Genomic DNA, 27,174 nt, shown 5'->3' on the forward strand with positions numbered 1-27,174 from the left:
TGTTTCCTGAGGAAGTTGCAGAGGAAGTCCCTGATCAGCAGTTTGGTGAAGGCAAGTGTCCTCTGTCCCATTATGTCCTATTCATTCATAACTTACTACCCCGCATTACTTACTTGAAACCTAAGGATTGACTAGCTTTACACTTTACTTTATCCTTGATGACCTTATGGGCTGTTATGGTTAGCATTCTGCTATTGCCTTAACTTAATCAATGAACATGATGTGACTATTTATGATACTGTTATCCTGATGATGTTGATGATCTGGTGATACTCTAGGGGGCTCAGGCTGTTTCCTGAGTACCTCTCCGTAAGGACCTGTTCGTTGAGAGACCACTCGGGATAACAGTGCAACCATGAGGGTGAAATGGGATGCCCTTAGCTAATTAATTAGAGGAACTAGAGGTGTAGTTGCTTCGCCGTCGTGCCGTCAATGGGGTCCAGGCACAGTGCTTGCTCTGCCGAGGCTGAGTGCCGAGGTTCTTTTGTTTTGTTTTTGTTAGCCACTCTCCTGCGGGGAGGGGTACTGTGTTTATCAAACTGGAGAAACCTAACGGGCAGCTATGATCTCTAGGGAATCTTTGTAAAAGCTTCGTAGTGATGCCCTGCCGGACCACCTAGGTAGTGGTCAATGGGGATTAGCTCTCCCCGGGTAGAAAGGGAATCATGACTCATGGGTAAAGTGTGCAACCTCTGCAGAGGGTAGTGAAACTGATATGTCAGCCGTGCTCACGGTTAGGAGCAGCCTTGGGATCCTCTTTGATTAGAGATACAGATGGTTCGAGATACAAGGATTATGTTATGGTTTTGGTTCGAATATGATGATGTTGTTCCTCGATGAGGAAATGGTTCATGGGTTGGTTAATGCTAAAATCTGGCTTCTACTAATGATAAATACCTGACCAACTAAAAGCAACTGCTTGAGCCTAACCCCACATAAAGCTAGTCCACTTCAGCCAAACGGGACATTTGCTGAGTACGTTGATGTGTACTCATCCTTGCTTTACCACAAAACACCAGGTTGTCCGCATTGTAACCACTGCTCAGGAGAAGGTGAAGCCGTGGAAGGAGACTTCCAGGAGTTCCAAGACTACGACGAATTCTAGGTGTGGGTTGGCGGCAACCCCCAGTCAGCTGCCTGTGAAGGCCTTATCTTTACTGCGTTTCGCTAGCACTTTGATTTAACTGTTAAGTTGATGACTATGTGGATGTCTATGACTCTGTGATGTAATAAGTTAATACTCTTTTATGTTATTATTCGAGCATTGTGCGATGATGTTTATTTATGTAATCGCTGTGTACGTGAGTTCTGATCCTAGCACGTACATAGTTCGCATTCGGTTTGCCTTCCAAAACCGGGTGTGACATAAGTGGTATCAAAGTCGTGCTGACTGTAGGACCGCCGACCTAGAGTAGCACTGGTCGTACTAAGGACTATTGACCTTCCCTCTCACCTTGACCTCTGATGTTACTTCAAAAGTCGGTCACCTCGACCAACCCTATGTTTTACTACATATATACTATATTATACCTTGTTAAAATTTTTATCTTGTTCTGTCTATGGTTTACTCACTTGTCATATTAGTTCTGCTCTTACTCTTATGCTTACGGTGTCTTTTGTAGATGGCTCGTCTTAGACACACTGCACGTAAGTCGGTGATTCCTTTCCTGCCATCTCGACTTGCGGAGCGTCCTCTGCGCCGCACCGTGTCCGGTCAGTCAAGTCACCTGGAGAGACTGCACCACCGCCTGCGTGAGGAGCAGGAACGTCGGCGCCAGCATAAAGAGCAGCAGGGCTCTTCCTCCCCACCCCAGCAGGAGGTGGAGTCCGTGAGGCCCCGTTCCTCTGTTGCCCAGCTGGAGGCGCCCCCTGCACCACCGCGGGACGTCCCGGCTGTTGGAGGAGCTACTGGAGGAGGTCCTGGAGGAGACCCCGACGACGACGACTCAGACCACAGCACGGAGTCCTCTGAGCCGCAGGAGGCGGAAGGATGGGTCGCCCGACCCATCACCCGTGACGCCGCTCGCGGTTGTCACTTCCACGACGCACTCGACACCTTGCTGCGCCAGGCTTTCGACCGGCACACCTGGTCGATCGAGTATCGTTGTGTAGTCTACCAGCACAGTCGCGGGAGGTACCCGGACCACTGGGAGGCTACCTGCCTAGTTCGCCGTCCGGAGGATGACCTCCGGGGTGCGGAGGCCGTTTCGGAGCACTATTCCATCTCCGAGAGGGACACTGCAGAGGCGGCTATGCAGGATGCAGCACGACGTGCACTCTCCCAGTACTGTTCTTTGTTCGGTGGGGTGGCCGACGGTCTTAACCTTCGGTACTACCCCCGCCGCCCTACTGGCAGCACAGAGAGTGTGGTTGTCTCACCTGTTGGTGAGGCTAACCCTAGGTTGAGCAGCACAGTCAACCTAGTCGCAGTGCTTAACACTGAGCTGGATCACTCTCTGGATGAGCTAAGCAGGGCTCGAACGGAGATTGCGGAGTTGCGTGCTGAGCTGGCAGAGCGCCATCACCAGGAGGGTGGTTCTCCCGCTCCTGTTGGGACTCAGCACCCATACCGCTCGCCGCCACGTGGTCACCACACTTATGGTTCCCCTGTCTGTAAGACCAGGATAGATCTGGATCCTTAGATCGTTAGCGTCGGAGTTTGTAATAATCCTTAAGTCAGATGTCTCCGTCTTAGGTAGTCAGTTTAGTTTGCTTATCAGTTGCTTCCATTTAGTTTAGTTTGCTTATCAGTTGCTTACATGCTTGTTATGATGAACTTGTGCTGGATTTGAATCTTTGTAATGACTGTAGCCAACATGTGGGTTTCCCCTGCAGTTTGGCTTAGCTAGTAATGTTAATGAAGTAAGTTGCTTAGTTGGGAAACCATTTACTTCTACTTTCCTTCTTATCTGAGAGGCTGTGTTGAATCATAATGAGGATCAGTGAAGCTCTTTGTTCACTCGGTGTCATGAAGAATTATGTATTCTCTTTTCTTATGCTGAAAGGTTGTAAGATCAATGCTGATGTATGAATGTCTTCCACAGATGTCTGACAACAGGCGCCGATGCAACAGGCGTGCTCAGCAAGAGCAGCATGACCAGCAGGAGGACCATCAGAGGCAGCCTCCCCCACCACCCCCGATGTCAGTGGAGCAGATGTTCTTGATGCAGACTCAGGCAGTGCAGGCCATTGGGCAGACTCTGGCAGCCATGCAGTAGGCTCAACAGCAACCCCAACCCCAGCTGCAAGTGCAGATGCCCCAGATGCCACGGGATAAGCGTGGCGAGTTCATGAGAGGGCACCCTCCTACCTTCGCCCATTCTGCCGACCCCATGGATGCAGAAGACTGGCTGCGTGCAGTGGAAAGGGAACTGCGCACCGCCCAATGTGATGACAGGGAGAAGGTTCTGTATGGTCCCCGTCAGCTAAGGGGAGCAGCCCAGTCCTGGTGGGAGTCCTACCTCGCCACACATGCTGACCCCGAAGCCATCACCTGGGAAGAATTCAGCGAGAGTTTCCGCAGGTACCATGTGCCAGAGGGACTGATGATCGTGAAGAAGGAGGAGTTTCTGGCTCTGAAGCAGGGACCCCTATCTGTTAGTGAATACAGAGACAAGTTTCTGCAGCTATCTCGTTATGCACCTGAGGATGTCAACACTGATGCTAAAAGGCAGTACAGGTTCATGAGGGGTTTGGTGGATCCCCTGCATTACCAGCTGATGAATCACACCTTCCCCACCTTCCAGCACCTGATCGATAGGGCAGTTATGACTGAGAAGAAGCGTAAGGATATGGAAGATCGGAAGCGCAAGATGAGTGGACCCCAGTCCGGAGGCATCAGCTGTCCACGTTTCTCAGGCAGTTCATCTCAGCAAGGCAGGCCTGGTCACCCACAGGGATATCAGAATCAGAATCAGCGTCCGCATCAGCAGCAGTTTCAGAGGCAGTACCCACAACAGCAGCAGCAGTATCGTCAGAACAGCCAGCAGGGAGGTAATCAGTATCAGAAGCAGAACAACCAGGCACCTCGCCTTCCTGTCCCAGCAACAAATCAGAGCAACCAAGCAGCCCCAGCACAAGGAGGAGGCAGAGGATGTTTCCACTGTGGAGAACAAGGCCACTGGGCGATGCAGTGTCCAAAGAAGATGGCGCAGCAGCAGACCAACCCCAATGCTCCAACAAGGCAAGGTGTACTGCAGCCGGCAGCAGGTAATCGTGGCCAAGCGTACAACCGTGGAAAGGTGAACCACTTGGAGGCCGAAGCAATTCAGGATGCACCAGGTGTGGCAGTAGGTATGTTCTCAGTCGAATCTCATCCCGCAAAAGTGCTATTTGATACTGGTGCAACTCATTCATTTGTCACTGCAACCTGGGTAGAATTGCATAACATTTCAGTAGAGGCAATGATACCGCCCATGAGGATTAATTCGGTTGGTGGCAAGGTGCAAACAGATAACATATGCTCAAATATAATGGTGGAAATAAGGGGGATAGGATTCCCCAGTGACTTAATAGTAATAGACACCCCCGGGATAGATGTTATTCTAGGGATGAATTGGTTAATGAATTATGAAGCAAATGTTAGTTGTGACAAGAGGACCGTAACATTGAAGTCCCCGTCAGGAGAAGAGGTAGTGGCCGAGCTAAGGATGCCTAAATCAGCGGAGGGAGTCTGTCACCAGATTTCAGTTGATAGTAAGGAGCCCAACCCGCTCGAGGCTATCAAGGTCGTGTCGGACTTTCCGGATGTGTTTCCCGAGGAGCTAACGGGCATGCCACCCGAGAGAAAGGTTGAATTTGCCATAGAGCTTATCCCTGGTACCGCCCCCATTTCCAAAAGAGCCTATCGAGTGTCTGGACCAGAATTGGTGGAACTCAAGAAGCAGATAGATGAGATGTTAGAGAAGGGTTACATCAGGCCAAGTACCTCGCCTTGGGCCGCTCCAGTGTTGTTTGTAGAGAAGAAAGATGGTACCAAAAGGATGTGCATAGACTACAGAGCCTTGAATGAAGTCACTGTCAAGAACAAGTACCCCCTGCCAAGGATAGAAGATTTGTTCGACCAGCTCAGAGGTGCCAGCGTATTCTCGAAGATAGATCTGAGATCAGGTTACCATCAACTCAGAATCCGACCCTCGGACATACCGAAGACGGCATTCATCACCAAGTACGGGTTATATGAATTCACAGTTATGTCCTTTGGTTTGACAAATGCGCCACCCTTCTTTATGTATCTGATGAACAGCGTGTTCATGGACTATCTAGACAAGTTTGTGGTAGTATTCATCGATGATATCCTCGTATACTCTCAAAGTGAGGAAGATCATGTAGAGCATTTGAAGATGGTATTGCAAAGACTTCGAGAGCATCAGTTGTATGCCAAGCTGGGCAAATGCGAGTTCTGGATTCATGAAGTCCTATTTCTGGGTCACATCATAAACCAAGATGGGTTGGCAGTGGATCTAAAGAAAGTAGCAGATATCCTGAACTGGAAAGCACCGAAGGATGTTCGTGGGATCAAGAGCTTCATTGGAATGGCTGGATACTATAGGCGTTTCATTGAGGGCTTCTCAAAGATTGCTAGACCAATGACAGCGTTACTAGCGAAGAAAGTTGAGTTTAAGTGGACCCAAAAGTGTCAAGAAGCATTCGAAGAACTGAAGAATAGATTGACTACAGCTCCTGTGTTAGTCCTGCCTGATGTTCACAAGCCATTCTCAGTGTATTGCGATGCTTCTTACACCGGATTGGGATGTGTGCTAATGCAAGAGGGAAGAGTTGTAGCATACTCATATCGACAGCTAAAGATCCATGAGAAAAATTATCCCACACATGACCTGGAGTTGGCAGCAGTGGTTCATGCTTTAAAGACCTGGAGACATTACCTGTATGGGCAGAAGTGTGACATCTACACAGATCATAAAAGTCTGAAGTACATATTCACCCAGTCAGAGTTAAACATGAGGCAGCGAAGATGGTTGGAATTGATCAAAGACTATGAGTTGGAGATACATTACCATCCAGGCAAAGCCAATGTTGTTGCAGATGCTCTGAGCAGGAAGAGTCAGGTCAATATGTTGGCCACGTATCCGATGTCGTATGAGTTAGCCAAAGAGTTCGACAGACTGAGCCTCGGTTTCCTGAACAGTACGCAAGGAGTAACAGTGCAATTAGAGCCCACCCTAGAGCGAGAGATCAAAGAAGGGCAGAAGGATGATGAAAGCATCAACAAGATCCGGCAGCTGATCTTAGAAGGAAGAAGCAACCTGGGAACGAGAAGATGATCTGAAGGCCAAATACCCTGAACTCTTTGCTGACCAACCTTGAATCTCGGGGCGAGATTCTTTTAAGGGGGATAGATTTGTAACACCCTGAATTTGGGGGTATAAAATTTCTTTGCTCATATTCACAAATTCAGGTGTTACTTCCCTTTTCTCATCCTTCCCCAATCTTCTCTTTCTCATTTCTATAGGAGAAAGGTGGTTATTTTATTGGTAATTATAATTTAGTAGGCTAAACTCCAAGGGAGTATGAAATGTTGCATCATGTTGAACCCTAGATTTCACTCTTGTTTGGTGCATAATCATTAGAAATGCTAATTTGAATTTGTGGCTTATTTGGATTTGAATCAAATGGAATAAATAAAAAGAAAAGGGAAAACAAATACCAGAATAAAAGAAAAAGGAAAAGAAGCCCACAACCCTGCCCCTCTCGGCCTTTCGGCCCAGCCGGCCCAATCCCGCGCGCGCGCCCTCTTCCCCCTCCTCTCTCTGCCCCGGCGGGCCCGCCCGTCAGTGCGACCGCCTTCTCCGCGCCCGCGCCCGCTTTCCCCTCTCTCTCTGCTCGCGGGCCCGGGCTGTCAGCTCCGTCATCCCCGCGTAACCGCCGCCCGAGCTGCGCGTTGCCGCGGTCTCCGCGCCCACGTCGCGCGTGGAGCTCGCAACCGCCCCGCCCCGGCCACTTGAGCCCAGAAGCCCACTCGCCCTCTCCCCCTCCCTCATTTGCGCACCAGCAGACCCCCCTCTCGCCTCCCCCACGCTGCGCGCACGCCAGAGCGCCGCCGCCACTAACCATCGCCGCCCGAGCCCGTTTCCCCGTCGCCGTTGGAGCTCCGCCGTGCCCTCTGCCACGGTGAGCTTCGCCTCGACGTCCGCAACCCGGGACGCGCCCCAATTTCCTCTCCCCCTCCCTATTTCCCTCTGCCCGCGCTCACCCGCCGTCCTCCGTGCAGCCGCGGAGGTCCACCACCGTCGACCCGGGCCGCCGTCGCGCCATTGCCGCCACCGAGGAGTCCCCGGAGTCCGCCTTGAGGTAAGGAACCTCTCCCGCCCCCTCCCGACCTTTGTATTGCCTCCTGTCGCGTTCAATTGCTCGCCGGAGCCCTTTTGCGCCGCCGCCGAGCCGCTTCGCCGTGGACCGCCCCCCTCCGGTGCCCCTGCCCCGACCTAGCCCCCACCAGAAGACTCCCCGCACTCTCCCCAACCTCCCCGGCCGTCCAGGTCGCCCCAAAGACCCGCAGGGCCCCCGCGCCCCTCGTCTCCGGCGAGTTCTCCGCCGCGGGGACGAGCGCCGCCGCCTCTGCTAGCCGTAGGAGAGGCCAAGGCCGGCCACCCGATCCCCGCCGTCCATCCCAGATCGCACGGCCTCGTTTCAATTAGCCCGGGCCTAATCCTGGCCGTCCGCCTGGGATCCAACGGCCCAGGGCCGTTTCCCCCGCGCCCCGCCTCCCTGCCAATTGGGCCCCGCCTGTCAGCCAGCCGCCCGCGTCCGCTCTGCTCACCCGGCCCCGCCTGTCAGCCCGCCGCCCCGCGCTGCCCGCCTGGCCCCGCCTGTCAGCCGCTCAGGCCGCCGCGCGCTCGCCCGCCCGCCCGCGGATCTAATCCTGCGCGTTGATATGAGATCCGACGGCCGTAGGAGCCCGATACCCCTTCGCCCGCGCGTTTTCTTAAAGAGACCCCCGGTTTTCTGAAATTTAACCCGCCGTCCCTGGATTCTCACAGTTAGGTCCTCGGACCTTTTATTTAATTCAAAATAAGTATTTAGGGTATATTTTTAATCCCTAAACTTGTAAAATTCATAACTTTGCCATATGAACTCCAAATTAAGTGCTTCAAATTGCAAAATGCTCATAGTGTTTTTGTCTATCTATTTAAACAATGTTTCCCTGCTGTTTCCATGTACCAATTAAAAGTTGATCATTAGGATAGGATTAAGGTTATTGGAACCCTATTTGAGATAAATAGAAGATGGTAGACTTTAATAAAAGCTGGAGCACCTAAGTTTATGGACTTAAACACCCAAGTTCAGGGACTTAAAACCATGTAATGATTTAATCCCACCACTGACTTAAACCTGATTAGTGGATAATGAATCACTTTGAATAGTCCTCTACCCTAGACCTAGGGAATACCAGAGTACCAATCCTTTTCTATTATGAACTTGTGATCTCTCTGCTGCATATGTTTGGTATATTGCTTTTGTTTGTTATTTCCCAAGTGCATAGTGTGAATGATTACTTTACGTAGACAACGAGCAGTCTGTGTTTCCTGAGGAAGTTGCAGAGGAAGTCCCTGATCAGCAGTTTGGTGAAGGCAAGTGTCCTCTGTCCCATTATGTCCTATTCATTCATAACTTACTACCCCGCATTACTTACTTGAAACCTAAGGATTGACTAGCTTTACACTTTACTTTATCCTTGATGACCTTATGGGCTGTTATGGTTAGCATTCTGCTATTGCCTTAACTTAATCAATGAACATGATGTGACTATTTATGATACTGTTATCCTGATGATGTTGATGATCTGGTGATACTCTAGGGGGCTCAGGCTGTTTCCTGAGTACCTCTCCGTAAGGACCTGTTCGTTGAGAGACCACCCGGGATAACAGTGCAACCATGAGGGTGAAATGGGATGCCCTTAGCTAATTAATTAGAGGAACTAGAGGTGTAGTTGCTTCGCCGTCGTGCCGTCAATGGGGTCTAGGCACAGTGCTTGCTCTGCCGAGGCTGAGTGCCGAGGTTCTTTCGTTTTGTTTTTGTTAGCCACTCTCCTGCGGGGAGGGGTACTGTGTTTATCAAACTGGAGAAACCTAACGGGCAGCTATGATCTCTAGGGAATCTTTGTAAAAGCTTCGTAGTGATGCCCTGCCGGACCACCTAGGTAGTGGTCAATGGGGATTAGCTCTCCCCGGGTAGAAAGGGAATCATGACTCATGGGTAAAGTGTGCAACCTCTGCAGAGGGTAGTGAAACTGATATGTCAGCCGTGCTCACGGTTAGGAGCAGCCTTGGGATCCTCTTTGATTAGAGATACAGATGGTTCGAGATACAAGGATTATGTTATGGTTTTGGTTCGAATATGATGATGTTGTTCCTCGATGAGGAAATGGTTCATGGGTTGGTTAATGCTAAAATCTGGCTTCTACTAATGATAAATACCTGACCAACTAAAAGCAACTGCTTGAGCCTAACCCCACATAAAGCTAGTCCACTTCAGCCAAACGGGACATTTGCTGAGTACGTTGATGTGTACTCATCCTTGCTTTACCACAAAACACCAGGTTGTCCGCATTGTAACCACTGCTCAGGAGAAGGTGAAGCCGTGGAAGGAGACTTCCAGGAGTTCCAAGACTACGATGAATTCTAGGTGTGGGTTGGCGGCAACCCCCAGTCAGCTGCCTGTGAAGGCCTTATCTTTACTGCGTTTCGCTAGCACTTTGATTTAACTGTTAAGTTGATGACTATGTGGATGTCTATGACTCTGTGATGTAATAAGTTAATACTCTTTTATGTTATTATTCGAGCATTGTGCGATGATGTTCATTTATGTAATCGCTGTGTACGTGAGTTCTGATCCTGGCACGTACATAGTTCGTATTCGGTTTGCCTTCCAAAACCGGGTGTGACAATGAAGATCCTTGAAGCTGAGGGCGGGGCAGAGGTCGCAGCCCGGCTTGCTTCTCCCCACCCTGGAACTGGCGGTCACCGTCTTGGGTGACCACCGGCGAGGGGATGTAGCCGGGCTGCCTGATGAAAATCCTTGAAGTCGAGCGATGGCTGAAAGGTACCAACTTCCGCGAAGTTGCGTTCCTCCAACGATAGCAAGACGAAAGCGACGCGGGCGCTCCCCATCTGGGGGCTCGGAAAGTGGAAGGATGCGATGCATAAAGGGAGTACGAAGACATGGTTGCCTTCCAAGGGGGTCACCCTCCTTTTAAAGGCAACTCTCCCCACTTGCGTCCTCAGCCGGCGCGAACCAAGTCTTCTCCAACACGCTCCAAGGTCCTCCCCCAACAACACGGGGGCTGGGTCCCACGCATCATGCAAGCTGGCCCAGGGCAGAAGAAGCCAAACCGCCGCGCGCGGTGCGCGTAACTGCCCAGCGGTTACAAGCGCTCCTCCACTTTCGCCCAGACCAGCGGGTGAAAAGGCGGACCGCCATGCAGGCGGCATGCAACCGCACTAAGGGGGCGCACCCTTTCGACTTCGACGCGTCCAGCATGGAGGCCCAGGCCCACACGTCATGTAACCGGCGCGCCGGTTACTACGTGCAAGAAACTGCACCGCCACTCGCGCCAGTACTGTGCCTTCTCGACTGCGGAACTAGTGCCGTGACTCGAGGCGACCCTGCGCATGACCCGACAGTGCCAACCGAGCACATCGGTCATGGGTCAGTCAGCCGCGGGAGAAGGCGCGACAGTCGATACAGCCAGAAATGGGTCGGCAGTAATGGCGGTGGCAGGCGGGCGGAAGCGGCAGTCAAGTCGTCAGCAAGCTCACGTCCCCTCCTGGGACAGCGAGAGAGCCCTCTCCCACGGCGTGAAGACGACGCGCTCGCGTTCCGTTCCTCGAACGGCACGTGCACGCACAACAGACGCCCCGCGAACCACTCGCCCTGTCGCATTAACTCTGCGGCAGGACAGGCGGCACCTTTGGCGGGTGAAGCAGGCGACGCTTCACCTCCGCCATGATGACCGCGTCAAAAAAGGTGCGCCACGTCATTCGATTTTGTATCCTTTTCCACTTCCTCTTTCTCTCTCTTGCCACAGGGACCGGGAAAGGGGATACCCCGAAAGGGATCCTTCTCCACGAAGGAAGCGGGCCCTGAGCCCCCCTACTGATCAGAGGTTCGAAGACTGGCCCCTCGGAAGGGTTCAACAGCCGCCTCAGAGCACTTGGGCTCCACGCTCACTACTGGTCAGAGGTTCGAAGGCCGGCCCCTCGGAAGGGTTCAACGGCCGCCTCAGGCCACTCGGGCTTCGCACCCACTACTGATCAGGGGTTCGTAGGCTGGCCTCCGAAGGGTTCTGACAGCCGCCTCAGAGCACGCGGAGTGAGGGATGACCCTGGGTACGTTCGATACATAACCAAGGCTCGGGCTACGCTCCCGAGGTACCCTAGGACATTTCCGAGACCAACGGGAACGATTTTGTAACGGAATCCCACCAGAGGGAGGCATCGAGCCTGAAAGGGAAATAGGCTTTAAACCTTTTCCTAAATGATTTTGGTGATTGAATGTCCAACACAAACAATTGGACTAATTAGTTTGCTCTAGATTATATGTTCTACAGGTGCCAAAGATTCAACATAAAGCCAATAAAAAGACCATGTTTTGGATTCAATAAAGGAGCAAAGGGGCAACCGAGGGCACCCCTGGTCTGGCGCACCGGACTGTCCGGTGTGCCACCGGACAGTGAACAGTACCTGTCCGGTGCACCAGGGGACTCAGACTCAAACTCTTCGCCCTCGGGAATTCTCGGAAGCCGGCGCACTATAATTCACCGGACTGTCCGGTGTGCACCGGACATGTCCGGTGCTCCAAGGAAGCGCGGTCTCCAGAACTCGTCAGCCTCGGGTTCGCGCGGCAGCCGCTCCGCTAAAATTCACCGGACTGTCCGGTGTGCACCGGACTGTCCGGTGTGCCAGCGGAGCAACGGTCATCTTCGCGCCAACGGTCGACTCTGACAGTAAACAGTGCAGAACAGTACACGCGGCAGAAGTCAGAGCAGAGGATCAGAGAGGCACCGGACTGTCCGGTGTGCACCGGACTGTCCGGTGCCACATGAGGACAAAGCCTCCAACGGTCGACCAGCTCCAATCTCAACGGATAGGATGACGTGGCTGGCACACCGGACATGTCCGGTGTGCACCGGACTGTCCGGTGCGCCCATCGCCAGCAGCTTCTCCAACGGCTACAAAATTGGATGGTGGCTATAAATACCACCCCAACCGGCCACTTCAAGGTGCGGGAGTCCAAGCAACATTCCAAGTCATCTAGTTGACATACTCAAGCCCTCCCAACCACCTATATTCATTGATACATCCTATACACAAGATTTAGTCCACTACAACCAACACAAGTGCCACAAAAGAGAGAGCAAGCAATTGAGAGCTACTCAATTGAGTTTAGCCCTAGCGCCTTGTGAGATTCATTGAGAGATAGTGTGTGCTACATCTTTGTGTTCATTTGCGCGTGGAGTTTTTGACTCCCATTCGAACTTCCTCCAAAGTGTTGGAGGCTTGTAAAAGCTAGCAAGAGACACCAAAGATTGTGGTGGTCCTTGTGGGATCGAGAGTGATCCTTGAGAAGAAGAAGAGCTCGCCGATCCTTGTGTGATCGGGAGAGAGAGGGAAAGGGTTGAAAAAGACCCGTCCTTAAGTGGACTCCTCAACGGGGACTAGGCCTTCGAGGGCCGAACCTCGGTAAAACAAATCACCCGTGTTCATTGTGTTTTTGCTTGTGATTTGTTTGCTTTCCCTCACTCTAAGTTCTCTTGCACTATTCTTTGCCCATATCATTTGGTGCTGCTTCAAGTTAAAATCTCATTTAAGTGAAGCAACACTCCGCAAGAAAAGAACTTGAGTTAGTGCCCTTTTCATCTAAGCTTTCTTGCTTTGTTATCATAGAATTATTAGTTGTATTTATCACTTCCGCATTATTTGAAAGCTATACTCTTTACTAGCAAGAACTTAGTTTTCATACTCCGATAATTGTTCATCTTGTTCTAACCACTAATCAAAGGATCTAGTTGGGGGATAAAGTTTTAATTTTCAGGTTTCGCCTATCCACCCCCCCCTCTAGGCGACTTTCAATTGGTATCAGAGCTAGGCACTTCATCTTGAGTCTAACAACTCGAAGTGATGGCTCGTAGAAGATCCCAAAAGAACAAGAAGATCCAGGAGAACAAGGAGGTAACTCTTGAGATATTACTTTCCGATTGTTCTAATTATGTTTCTTGGTCTACTAGAGTGATAAATGCCTTTAGAGCGGTAGACCCACATTTAGAACAAATTTTGGACAAGAGTATTATTCCTCCTAACTATGCTAGGGAAAATGCCTCCGAAGAAGATTTAAGATGTATACGCTTAAACTATCTAGCTTATGACATCTTAAGTAAATCCCTTAGCAAAGAAGATTATCATGCCTTCATAATAAAATATGACAAACCCATTTGTGATGTACATGATATTTGGATTAGAATTAAAAGCAAATTTAATAAGTCCAAAGATAATAGTTCATTTTGTGCTTCTACTTCCCTTGGTATTTGTGATACTAACCCTTGCAAGGAAGAAGAAGAAAATGAACGATGGAGACCAAACGATGAATCCACCTCTCCAAAAGGTTTGTCTTCCCATTTCGATTCCCACATATGTTGTGTGGCTAATGAAAATAATAGCGGAAGCACAAATGAGGATGAGGAGGAAGAAAGAAGCTTTGTGCATCTCTACGCTCGCCTAAGCCAAGAAGATAAGGCAGTCATGCTCAAACTTCTAGAAAGAGCGAGAGAGCAAAGCGAAGCTCGTCAAAGGCTAGAAGATATTCTCTCCATAAAGATGCAACACTTTGACGAGTTGACTAAAGAACATGAGGAGCTAAAGTGCTCTCATGATGATTTGGTCCAAATGTATGAAACTATTTCAATTGAGCAAGATAACGCTTTACATTGTATCTCTCAATTAGTAAATAGGAATACCTTGCTCAAGGACCAAGTAGAAAAGCTAAAAGTTGAAAATCTAGCTTTTCAAGATAAATATGATATGCTTTTATGTTCTCATGAAAATCTTATGGATAATCATATCATATTAAACATTGCTCATGAGGTTGTGATAGAGAACTTAAAATCCCAACAACCTCACTCGTGCACATGTATTCAAATTAATACTATATTACCATGTGCTAATGCTTGTTGTTTGTCAACAAGCAAATCTTCCTTTGAGCTAGAATTTGCAGGAACAAATGATGATTCATATCAAAAGCTCAAAGAAGAAAATGAGAGGCTAAAGAAGAGCTTGACACAACTAAAAGGGAAATGCATTGCCCAACCTTCTCAAGATAACCGTGATCACATGGTGAAGAAGCTTGAGACGGGAACAACCGTGGCATGCACTACATCTCTTGAAGAAAATGTCAAGGATTTGAGGATTGCCATGAGGAGGAAACAAACGATGAAATTCAACACCTCCTCCAAAAGCCTCAACCACGCCTCCACAAAAGGTAACATCCAAGGTAATGATCAAGCCACACTTCACATTAAGAAGTGTAGTGAATGCTTTGAAGTGGGGCACTTGATTAGGTCATGTCCCTATATTAATGGCTTGATTATTAACAAGGATGATAGACTTTGTTTTAAATGCTCTAAGAAGGGACACTTGCTTAGATCTTGTCCCCATTTAAAACAAAAAGGCATAGGGTTAGAAAAGAAAGTTTTTACTAACCATGTAGCGGGCAACAAGCAAGGAAAGAAGAAAACTTCAAAACTTGAAAAACGCCTATGCTACACATGCCGAAGAAAGGGACATCAATGCAAGGATTGTCCCATTGGTAACAATTCCACTCCCAGCTTGTCAACTAATTTTCATGTAACTAGGCAACCCAAAATTGCAACTTGTGCTAGAAAGGTAATGAGTTTACCTAGTTCTAACACAAAGGACTTTTGGGTTCCTAGATCTTTGTTTACTAACCTTAACGGACCCATCAAGCGATGGGTACCAAAATGTGCTTGACAAGATTTGTAGGAGAAGGAGATGGTATGAACCTTTGGGGTGCTTGAGGGAGTTAATTCAATTCTTATCGACTCAAGCTATCAATCTTCAAATGACCTACGTATTCAAGATTGACCCAAGGTTACTCCAATTTATTGTATTCAAAACTCATATCATCTCGGAAAGATATTAATGTTGTAGGAAATAAAGAATCATCATGTGCGGAATATCAAAGCCTACAACATGGAGGAAAGTCAAGGGATGGTAACATTTATATTCTTAAGTGCAATTATCTTAATTTGTCATGTGTCTTGTGTAGTCACATAGAAATAGAAAGCACTTAAGGATGTTTTAAAATTATGTCATCATTCTTTGAAGAAATTCCTCTCATATGGTAGATTGTGTATTTATCAATTCTATATTATGACAATCTACATTTTTTAAATTGTTGCAAGTCTCCATGGCATGTCTTTACATTAATTATTCTATTATTGCCATGTTCTAGATATAGAGAGATATTTCATATTCTTAAAAGAATAAGGTGTCATGTAAGAAATTCAAATACTTAGGACACTTATAAAAGGAAAAATTCTCTCTATAGCTAGAAAAGTGAGACTAATGCTTTCATCTAAGTAATTTAAGTAGTCTCACTTGTAGAGAATAAGTTTCTCTTTGGAAGCATGTAATCTAACATGACAAGGAAAATCAATCCAATAATTTATGTTGTATGTTTTATTGCTTAAATTGGATATGATTCCTCTACATTTATCGCTCTCCATGTAATGAATTAGATTTATTCCCTTAAGTCTCAAGAATTTAACCATGCTTGTTTTATGAGTTTAAAACTAGGCATACTTCATGGAATAATCTAGTTCATATTATAAAGTTTCCATGCCAATAGTAATTCACTCTTCATTCTTTATCAAAATGATTACTAAATGGAAACTAGTGCTTGTGTTGCTAACGTATCTCTTGAGCTTACTTATAAATATGCATAGAAGGGAAAGTACACAAGCCTCATGGGTTGATCTTCACCCAAAAGAAGAAAGGTAAAAGCAAAGGTATGGGAACTCATCTTCTTAAGTTAAGTTTAGTTCCCATCTCAATGAGTATTTAATCTAAATTATCATACTCTACTCTTGAGAGGAATAGATTCTTTATTGGACCGAAATTAACTAAGTGTACATTTAAATATCATTTTCTTATTGCTTATGTCCATTAGAATCTATTTAATGCCTTTGCGATATTTATATACATGTTATCATATTGATTTGCTTCCAAGTGATGATTAACTAACTTCAATATGATAAAGTAAAATCTCCAATGATTATTAAAATGCTTAAAAGGTGCTCACTCATTTTTCTCAAATGAAATGCACTAATGTTAAGGATTTTACTTCATGTCTGTGTGACTTGTGGATGATGAATCTTGTATGCTAATTATCTAAAGTAATCATCCTTCACCATAGACTCCCTTGCGCTATTAACATGTCTCTTGAGTATTTTCAATAAGTTTGGAAGGTAAAAGAGACAAATATAAAGGGAGGACACTCAAATGAAAAAGAAAGAACATCAAGGACAACAACATCTACCTGGACAATAAGGTCTTCTCAACAATCAATGATGTGGTTGTAAGCATTCTAAATCCTTTTTCATTATGAGATTACCAGGCTCAAGTTGTTTATTGCTAAATTTATGAGCCTTGATCAAAATATATAATGCTTCCCCTTTATGTCCTAAAAAAAAAATGAATGCATCGAAATCATTTCTTTAAATTACTTGATGCATATCTTTAGGGGGAGTCCATTATTATATTTTGATTATGTTGAGACTATTCCTTTATCTTAGTAATTTCATTTAGTCTCTTGCATGAGAATAATGGTTCTCATATAGTATGCCACTACACATCAATCCAACTTGTTAAAATAATGTCGCTTTTATCCAGGATTGTTGCTTTCATTTCTAAAGTAGCATGCTTAGTGGATTCTCCTATTTTTAAGCTTGATTGAAAATTTAATGCCTTTGTTGTTTTCTTGATCTCATATTGGTTGATCATTGAACAACTTCAATTATCACTTATGCTCCTTAGTGCTTTATGTAATTTGAATTTGATTTCAATTGTAATTTTAACTGACATCTATCTTGATATACACTAAGGAAAAAGGAGAATTCATGATTCATTTATGCAACTTGTGATCCATTTGATATATGCTAACAATAACTTGAAAAAGATCACTAGTTGTAGAACTCTCTCTTGTGCAAAGTATTACCATATATTGTCATTGAGTATAGGTCTTAAGCAACTAAGACTAAGGACAAAGCACAATGAAGAGAGCGTCTCTATGAGAAGGTACAAAAGGGTAAAATCACTTCCTTCATTTAAACTTGTACCTAAATCTTCCTCTTATAAGCATTCTTTGCATATCTTACTCATAAGGAAGAGAAAGCATGACCATTGCGTTTATCCCTGCTTCAATACCTAGTTTAACCTTTTAAAATTTCACTCATGCATTATTGCATCTTTGCTAAAACTAGATGAAGTAATTCTATTGTCAAAGAGCTTAAAGCTTAACCTTGTAACGAGGATAAGCTACCTTTGTTCCAAAGGTGGATGGTCCTTAAGTCTCTTTGAAATCCTTAAAGGAAAATGCTTAAAATGTTTGCAACATGCTTTCATAAGTGCATAAACTGTCTTGAGCATCACTCATATACTATGACACAATGCACTTCACTTTCTCTATGATATAGACTTGTTCCCATTAACCTAATTATGTGCACTTGGCATTTAAGGCCAAAATATGCATTCCTCTCAAGGCACATATTCAGGGGGAGAAATCTATATTATATAGAACTATGATCATGCTTAATTGACACATCTCTTGATCATATCTCTTTCATTTTGGTACAAATGCATATATCCTATTATTCCCGTGCCATGACTACGACTAATATGTTTCCAAGTATATTACTATGCTAAGTCGTAGATTGAAAGGGAAATGGAGTCTTCGGCGAAAACAAAGGCTTCCACTCCGTATATCATACTTCGCCATCACTCCAAGCAACTCTCTATTCTTTGGGGGAGAAATGAGCATCAAAGAAAAGGACTTCGTCTCTGGAAGAGAGTAAGAGCCCAAAGCTAAAAGACCGGACTTCGCTTTTGGTATAATCTTAACTCATTTATTTATGCCCAAAGGGGAAGATAGCACTTAGAGGGCTCTAATGATTCCGTTTTTGGCGATTCATGCCAAAAAGGGGGAGAAATGAGCCCAAAGCAAAAGGACCGCACCATCACCACCAAATTCAAAAACTTAGTGATTTCCAAAAGTATTTATCATTTGGTATCCTATTGTGTTCAAAAGGGGGAGAAAGTAGTATTTCAAAAATGGTATATCAAAACCCTCTTGAACACTAAGAGGTGGATCTCTTTTAAGGGAAGTTTTGTTAAGTCAAAAGAAAAGCATTTGAAACAGGGGGAGAAAATTTCAAATTTAAAAAAAAAATGCTTTGCAAACTCTTATTCATTTACCTTTGACTATTTGCAAAAGATCTTTGAAATGGATTTACAAAAGGGATTTGCATGTGGTGCAAACGTGGTCCAAAATGTTACATAAGAAAGAAACATTCCTTGCATATCTTGTAAGTAGTTATATTGGCTCAATTCCAAGCAATCTTTGCACTTACCGTAGGCAAACTAGTACAATTATGCTCTTATATTTTTGCTTTGGTTTGTGTTGGCATCAATCACCAAAAAGGGGGAGATTGAAAGGGAAATAGGCTTTAAACCTTTTCCTAAATGATTTTGGTGATTGAATGTCCAACACAAACAATTGGACTAATTAGTTTGCTCTAGATTATATGTTCTACAGGTGCCAAAGATTCAACATAAAGCCAATAAAAAGACCATGTTTTGGATTCAATAAAGGAGCAAAGGGGCAACCGAGGGCACCCCTGGTCTGGCGCACCGGACTGTCCGGTGTGCCACCGGACAGTGAACAGTACCTGTCCGGTGCACCAGGGGACTCAGACTCAAACTCTTCGCCCTCGGGAATTCTCGGAAGCCGGCGCACTATAATTCACCGGACTGTCCGGTGTGCACCGGACATGTCCGGTGCTCCAAGGAAGCGCGGTCTCCAGAACTCGCCAGCCTCGGGTTCGCGCGGCAGCCGCTCCGCTAAAATTCACCGGACTGTCCGGTGTGCACCGGACTGTCCGGTGTGCCAGCGGAGCAACGGTCATCTTCGCGCCAACGGTCGACTCTGACAGTAAACAGTGCAGAACAGTACACGCGGCAGAAGTCAGAGCAGAGGATCAGAGAGGCACCGGACTGTCCGGTGTGCACCGGACTGTCCGGTGCCACATGAGGACAAAGCCTCCAACGGTCGACCAGCTCCAATCTCAACGGATAGGATGACGTGGCTGGCACACCGGATATGTCCGGTGTGCACCGGACTGTCCGGTGCGCCCATCGCCAGCAGCTTCTCCAACGGCTACAAAATTGGATGGTGGCTATAAATACCACCCCAACCGGCCACTTCAAGGTGCGGGAGTCCAAGCAACATTCCAAGTCATCTAGTTGACATACTCAAGCCCTCCCAACCACCTATATTCATTGATACATCCTATACACAAGATTTAGTCCACTACAACCAACACAAGTGCCACAAAAGAGAGAGCAAGCAATTGAGAGCTACTCAATTGAGTTTAGCCCTAGCGCCTTGTGAGATTCATTGAGAGATAGTGTGTGCTACATCTTTGTGTTCATTTGCGCGTGGAGTTTTTGACTCCCATTCGAACTTCCTCCAAAGTGTTGGAGGCTTGTAAAAGCTAGCAAGAGACACCAAAGATTGTGGTGGTCCTTGTGGGATCGAGAGTGATCCTTGAGAAGAAGAAGAGCTCGCCGATCCTTGTGTGATCGGGAGAGAGAGGGAAAGGGTTGAAAAAGACCCGTCCTTAAGTGGACTCCTCAACGGGGACTAGGCCTTCGAGGGCCGAACCTCGGTAAAACAAATCACCCGTGTTCATTGTGTTTTTGCTTGTGATTTGTTTGCTTTCCCTCACTCTAAGTTCTCTTGCACTATTCTTTGCCCATATCATTTGGTGCTGCTTCAAGTTAAAATCTCATTTAAGTGAAGCAACACTCCGCAAGAAAAGAACTTGAGTTAGTGCCCTTTTCATCTAAGCTTTCTTGCTTTGTTATCATAGAATTATTAGTTGTATTTATCACTTCCGCATTATTTGAAAGCTATACTCTTTACTAGCAAGAACTTAGTTTTCATACTCCGATAATTGTTCATCTTGTTCTAACCACTAATCAAAGGATCTAGTTGGGGGATAAAGTTTTAATTTTCAGGTTTCGCCTATCCACCCCCCCCTCTAGGCGACTTTCAGAGCCCTTGGACCCCGTCAAAAGGGGACCGGGTCCGGCAAATCACCCGCAGGTACTTTTGGAGCGCGCCTCCGGGCCACTAGCCGACCCCTAACGAATGGGGCACGGGCGTCCACTCGGATTACCCGTTAGCAACTCACTGGAGACACCATGTTCAGCGCCCTCTGAGGGCAACATGGCGCTTTCCCCCTCCTCCTTGCGGAAAGGCGACGCAGGGGCGTATGTAAAAAGCCGAGTCTGTCCCTGACCGTCCTCTCGCCCTGTGCGGAGGCTCGGGGGCTGCTCTCGCAAACTCGGCTCCGGCCAAACCGTTGACAGCGTCAACATACCAGCCCGAGCACTTGGGACTCGACTGTGCACCCGGGCTACGACCAGTTCGCATGAGGGAACAACCAGACCGGCCGAAGCATTAGGAAACGCAATAAGACCTCGAAGGAGTCAAACCACTCCTCCGAGGCCTCGGGGGCTACACCCGGCGGGTGCGCTCGCGCGCACCCACCGAAACAAAACGCAACTGAGAAAGGTCGGTCCCCTTGCAAAAAAGTGCGACAAAAGCCTCCAAACGAGTATTAACACTCCCTTCGAGGCTCGGGGGCTACTGTCGGGGACCATAATTAGGGGTACCCCCAAGACTCCTAATCTCAGCTGGTAACCCCCATCAGCACAAAGCTGCAAAGGCCTGATGGGTGCGATTAAGGTCAAGGCTCGGTCCACTCAAGGGACACGATCTCGCCTCGCCCGAGCCCAGCCTCGTGCAAGGGCAGCCGACCCCGGAGGATTCACGTCTCGCCCGAGGGCCCCCTCAAGCAACGGACACACCTTCGGCTCGCCCGAGGCCCAGTCTTCGCCGAGAAGCAACCTTGGCCAGATCGCCACGCCGACCGACCGTATCGCAGGAGCATTTAATGCAAGGATGGCCTGACACCTTATGCTGACGCGCGCTCTTCAGTCGACAGAGCCGAAGTGATCGCAGCCACTTCGCCGCTTCACTGACCGACCTGACAAGAAGACAGCGCCACCTGCATCGCTCCGACTGCTGCGCCACTCGACAGAGTGAGGCTGACAGCAGCCAAGTCCGACCTCGGGCGCCATAGGAAACTCCGCCTTGCCCGACCCTAGGGCCCGGACTCAGCCTCGGCTCCGGAAGACGATGAACTCCGCCTCGCCCGACCCTAGGGCTCGGGCTCAGCCTCGGCCTCGGAAGACGACGAACTCCGCCTCGCCCGAGCCCAGGGCTCAGACTCAGCCTTGGCCTCGGACGATGGTCTCCGCCTCGCCTGACCCGGGGCTCGGACTCGACCTCGACCTCGGAAGACAGACTCGACCTCGACCTCGGAGGAGCCTCCGCCTCGCCCGACCTAGGGCTCGGACCGACCACGTCACAAGAGGGGCCATCATTACCCTACCCCTAGCTAGCTCAGGCTACGAGGAACAAGACTGGCGTCCCATCTGGCTTGTCCCGGTAAACAAATAATGATGGCGCCCCGCGTGCACCATGACGACGGCGGCTCTCAAGCCCCTTACGGAAGCAAGGAGACGTCAGCAAGGACTCGACAGCCCCGACAGCTGTCCTTCCGCAAGGCTCCAGCGCTCCTCCGACGACCACGACATCACATGAACAGGGTGCCAAAACCTCTCCGGCTGCCACGACGGCATGTACTTAGGGCTCTAGCTCCTCTCTGCTAGACACGTTAGCACACTGCTACATCCCCCATTGTACACCTGGGCCCTCTCCTTATGCCTATAAAAGGAAGGTCCAGGGCTCTCGTACAGAGAGGTTGGCCGCGCGGGAGAACGGGCCGACGCGCAAGTCCCTCGCTCTCTCCCACGTGGACGCTTGTAACCCCCTACTGCAAGCGCACCCGACCTGGGCGCAGGACAATATGAAGGCCGTGAGTTTCCCCCTTTTGTGCCTGTCTCCTTTCCCCCCTTCGTGCTCCGTCTCGTGCCGACCCATCTGGGCTGGGACACGCGGCGACAATTTACTCGTCGGTCCAGGGACCCCCCCGGGGTCGAAACGCCGACAGATATTTCAACCACCAAAATCATTTAGGAAAAGGTTTGATCCTATTTCCCTTTCACCCCATAATGTCACTCATTATTTCTTTTAATGTGTCATACTTATACCCGAGAATTATCCATTAGGAAATCACCTTGGGACAATCTTCATGTTAGTTAGGTGTAGGGCCCATGTCCCGGTGTTGTACGACCTCCGGTGGGCCCATAACATCCTTCAGCCCTAAAACAAACCTAGGCCGATGTGGCACGACATGACATCAGACTATCCGCATTGGATTCTTCCCCACTAAACCATTTCATGGGTGTTGACCAGACAACGTGCCCATCCAAGGTTGGGATTCAGCACCAAACCGAAATTCAGCGTCCATGAGCCCCTTCCATCACCGCAAAACCAACTTTCCACCACCATAGGGGTCCGTAGATCAAACATACATGTCATCCTCTCACCTATCTCAAAACCTCGTGTATATGTAGTAGGGCCACTGCCACCTTTCTATGGAGACAACCCATCCCTCTTAAGGAATTTATCTTGTGTATATAAAGCTTTCATGCTTATATGAGCACTTTAAATATAATGTATTTGTGAGTATTACAATAATGACTAATAATTTTTCACTTGCTCAGATATGAATTGAGCTGAAAGAGGGTATTGAAAATTGAAACATATCAGGTGTAGTTCAATCACTCGATGCAACCATATAAACCAACACGTTGGTGAATGGTGCAATCATATAAACCAACACGTTGGTGAAGGTGTGAGAATATATTTAAAAATATATCAGATGAGAGGGAAGAGTCGTTTTGAAAGTTGATGTATTGTTTTGAAAATTTTGGTTTGGACACTTCGTACAGTAAAAGTTAATGGTCAATTATTAGATTGTTCACGGATCCACAGATTTTGAAGTGCTGGCACGGAGGCTCACCGCAGGATATGTTCCCATCCCTCTGACCGACCACCCTCCCAAGGTCGAGGGCTCCTGTATCTTTACCGTCTCCAATCGATCCCATCTCCTCGCCATCGCCGCCGCCATGGCGTTCCTAGCGCGGGCTCTCCGCCAGTCCAATTCGCGTCTGTCGTCGTGCCCCTCCGTCGCCGCGTCCTGCCGCTGGATCTCCCGGACCGCCGCCGCGGGATCGCCGGAGGCCGGCGCGGCGGTGGCGCCGGCTGACCCGGAGTTGCCTCCACCCCGGGAGCCTGTTGGCGGCGCCCGCGTGGAGCTTCCTCCCAACCCGGAGGACGCGCTCGAGGTGTTCGTGGATGGCCACGCGGTGCGGATCCCCAAAGGGTTCACCGTGCTACAGGCCTGCGAGGTCGCCGGCGTCGACATCCCGCGTTTCTGCTACCATAGCCGACTCTCCATCGCTGGGAACTGCCGTATGTGCCTCGTTGAGGTCGAGAAGTCGCCTAAGCCCGTTGCATCTTGTGCCATGCCCGCGCTGCCAGGTTAGCCGCGGCCACTCATACGCCCCCTTTGCATTCCGTCGGCGATTTTCATGTTATTTCGTGCTGTTCTAATATTGAAAAGTGGGTAATGTTGGTCTCCGTTCGTTCATTAGCTAGTGTCATGTGCCTCAAATGCTCAGATCCATTAATTTCCTTGGTACCTCGCTGCCTCAGCAACTTAGGGTTCTGCATAGATTTACTTGTTTGGTTCCCATACCATTCAAAATTGGTTGGAGAAACTAGATACCTCAAATTGATGTACCTGAATTAGTGAATTTTGGAGCACTGAATGATCATTCTTGCTGAATTAGGGATGAAAATCAAGACAAACACCCCAGTGGCGAAGAAGGCGAGGGAGGGTGTCATGGAGTTCTTGCTGATGAACCATCCACTGGACTGCCCAATCTGTGATCAGGGTGGGGAGTGCGACCTCCAGGATCAGTCTATGGCATTTGGTGCTGACCGCGGTCGGTTCACTGAGATGAAGCGGTCAGTTGTGGACAAGAATCTGGGTCCCTTGGTTAAGACAGTGATGACTCGTTGCATCCAATGTACAAGGTGATGCTTTTTTGCTTGTTGATAAAAGTCTATTGTTCTTGTTTCAGGTAATTTTTCAGGCCTATCCTGTTTATATATGTGTATTCTGCAGGGTCATTCTTCAAACATTCTATCTGATCTTTTCATGCTTCAGTCTACTGTATTTTTTTAATTTGTTGTCATCTCGTGCTGTAGAACAATTGTTCTCGCAACTTGTGCAAGTTCTGTACATTGGCTGATATGTGATGCTATTTTTAAATTGCAGATGTGTCAGGTTTGCTACTGAGGTTGCTGGTGTTCAAGACCTTGGTATGTTAGGTCGTGGCAGTGGTGAAGAAATTGGAACATATGTTGAGAAACTTATGACAAGTGAACTATCTGGAAATGTTATTGATATCTGCCCTGTTGGGGCTCTTACATCCAAGCCATTTGCATTTAAAGCTAGGAACTGGGAACTGAAAGGCACCGAGACCATTGATGTTACTGATGCAGTGGGGTCCAACATAAGAGTTGACAGCAGAGGACCTGAAGTTATGCGCATTGTTCCACGCCTCAATGAGGTTTGTTTATTCTCCATTTATTTTACAATTTGGATTTTTGTGTTTTTTTTTGTATTCATGTGACCTACTGCTTCGCTATGTATCATTAGTTCATCATTTTGCTATTCTATATCTTTGAGAAACCAAAGATTATTATGTTAATATGTTTAGTGAACATCACTTTTCCTTTTTCTTTTCCTTGCAGGACATTAATGAGGAATGGATTTCGGACAAAACACGGTTTTGTTATGATGGTCTGAAGAGGCAAAGACTAAATGACCCTATGATCCGTGGTCCTGATGGCAGGTTTAAGGCTGTGACGTGGCGTGATGCTCTTGCAGTTGTTGCTGAGGTTTTGCACCAAGTTAAACCAGAAGAAATAACTGGAGTTGCTGGAAAGCTTTCTGATGCAGAATCCATGATGGCACTGAAAGATTTTGTTAACAGAATGGGTTCAGATAAGGTGCTGTGTGAGGGAAATGGTCCTAATCCTCCAGCAGATCTGCGATCTAACTACCTAATGAATACGAGCATTGCTGGGCTTGAAAAGGCTGATGTCTTCCTTTTGGTTGGCACTCAGGTAAAATTCATCTCTGTGCCTAGTGCCACTTTCTTTCTTGCTTCTTGCATTATCTGAATATACCATTATATTGTATAATCACTGGATCTTGTGCTGTTGGCATGCTTTTGCAATAACTATGTGGTGCTTAAGAATTAAAATGGGGCTGAGTTCTTGAAACAAAAGTTATTGGTGACTTGACTTTTATAGCATATGGAGACACCATTATTGTACTAATTTATCAGGAAAAATTATAATTGAACTGATTAATTTGGTGTGTCATGTTTATAAGTGCAACTATTGAACATTTTGTCTCCTCTATATGCTGCCTTTTACACGTCATGCTGATATTAAGTTATTGTGAATATAATATTGTATTGGCACATTGTTTTGTGCCATGGAACAGCCAAGGGTGGAAGCTGCTATGGTTAACGCCAGGATTCGGAAGACTGTTAAAGCAACACAAGCAAAGGTTGGGTACATTGGTCCTCCAGCTGACTTTAACTATGACCATGAACATCTTGGCACAGGACCACAGACCCTTGTTGAGATTACAGAGGGTCGTCATCCTTTCTGTTCAGTACTGCAATCTGCCAAGAACCCTGTCATCATTGCTGGAGCTGGATTATTTGAACGGGAAGACCAAGATGCCCTATTCTCAATGATTGAGACTGTAGCCAAGAGGTTCAATGTGACTAGACCAGACTGGAATGGCCTTAATGTCCTGTTGCTCCATGCTGCACAGGCTGCAGCTCTTGATCTTGGGCTTGTTGCTAATCCTGCCGAGAGCATCAAGTCAGCAAAGTTCTTGTATCTGATGGGAGCTGATGATATAAGCCTGGACAAGCTTCCAGACGATGCATTTGTTGTTTATCAGGGACACCATGGAGACAAGGCTGTCTATAGGGCCAACGTTATCCTGCCATCTTCAGCATTCAGTGAGAAGGAAGGCACCTACGAGAATACTGAAGGATGCACCCAGTGGACCATTCCAGCCGTTCCTACGGTTGGTGATGCTAGGGATGACTGGAAGATCATCCGTGCTCTTTCTGAGGTTGCTGGGGCTCTACTGCCTTACGACAGTCTCTCAGCTGTGAGGGACCGGATCAGTACGGTCGCACCTAATCTAGTACATGTAGACGAGAGGGAGCCATCCACAATCTCCGTCGAGGTGAAGCCGCCTGTAAAGCAAAAGGTCAGCTCGACGCCATTCAAAACTGTGGTGGAGAACTTCTACATGACTGATGCAATCACTCGAGCTTCGAAGATTATGGCCCAATGCAGTGCGACATTGCTGAAGAAGTGAGATTTGCACCCTTCGAGCTAATCTTCAGCAAACAACTTCTTAGTTCCCTCCCTTTTTTTTTTTACTTGCTACGAGTTTCGCCACCGTTGCTTGTTTTCTTGGGAGGTTTTGGTGTATAATTTGGACTGCCTCTAGATTTTCTTCAGAGCAGCAAAACCTGATCAGTACATCTCCGTGCTGTGTATGAGAAGCAGAGCATACTCAATAAGCTTGTTGCCCCAACTGAATCATCATACAAGTGACACAAACACATGATTTTGCCTTCAAATACTCGCCCCTTATGTTTGTTTGTAATGTGCAACTTGCCAAAAGATAGCAATCTAAATCATTGCTTGGTTAGGTTGTTAAAAGGATATTGCATGGTTATGTTGTTAGTGCGATTCAGGCGGTTAATAGTCTTGGTA

The 27,174-nt window shown here is 47.5% G+C and overlaps 1 protein-coding gene across 1 annotated transcript; it reads left to right on the forward strand.

Moving 5' to 3' along the window:
* The first annotated feature begins 23,356 nt into the window (after positions 1–23,356).
* On the forward strand, positions 23,357–27,035 carry LOC100191453 (NADH-ubiquinone oxidoreductase subunit). The gene is made up of 5 exons (NM_001136886.1): positions 23,357–23,829; positions 24,141–24,387; positions 24,632–24,926; positions 25,111–25,485; positions 25,871–27,035. The coding sequence occupies exons 1-5, from the start codon at positions 23,415–23,417 to the stop codon at positions 26,768–26,770; spliced, it is 2,232 nt and encodes a 743-aa protein (NP_001130358.1). The 5' UTR covers positions 23,357–23,414; the 3' UTR covers positions 26,771–27,035.
* The last annotated feature ends 139 nt before the right edge of the window (positions 27,036–27,174 follow it).

The sequence above is a fragment of the Zea mays genome, chromosome 5 (genome assembly GCF_902167145.1).
Source record: "Zea mays cultivar B73 chromosome 5, Zm-B73-REFERENCE-NAM-5.0, whole genome shotgun sequence".
Classification (NCBI taxonomy): Eukaryota; Viridiplantae; Streptophyta; class Magnoliopsida; order Poales; family Poaceae; genus Zea; species Zea mays.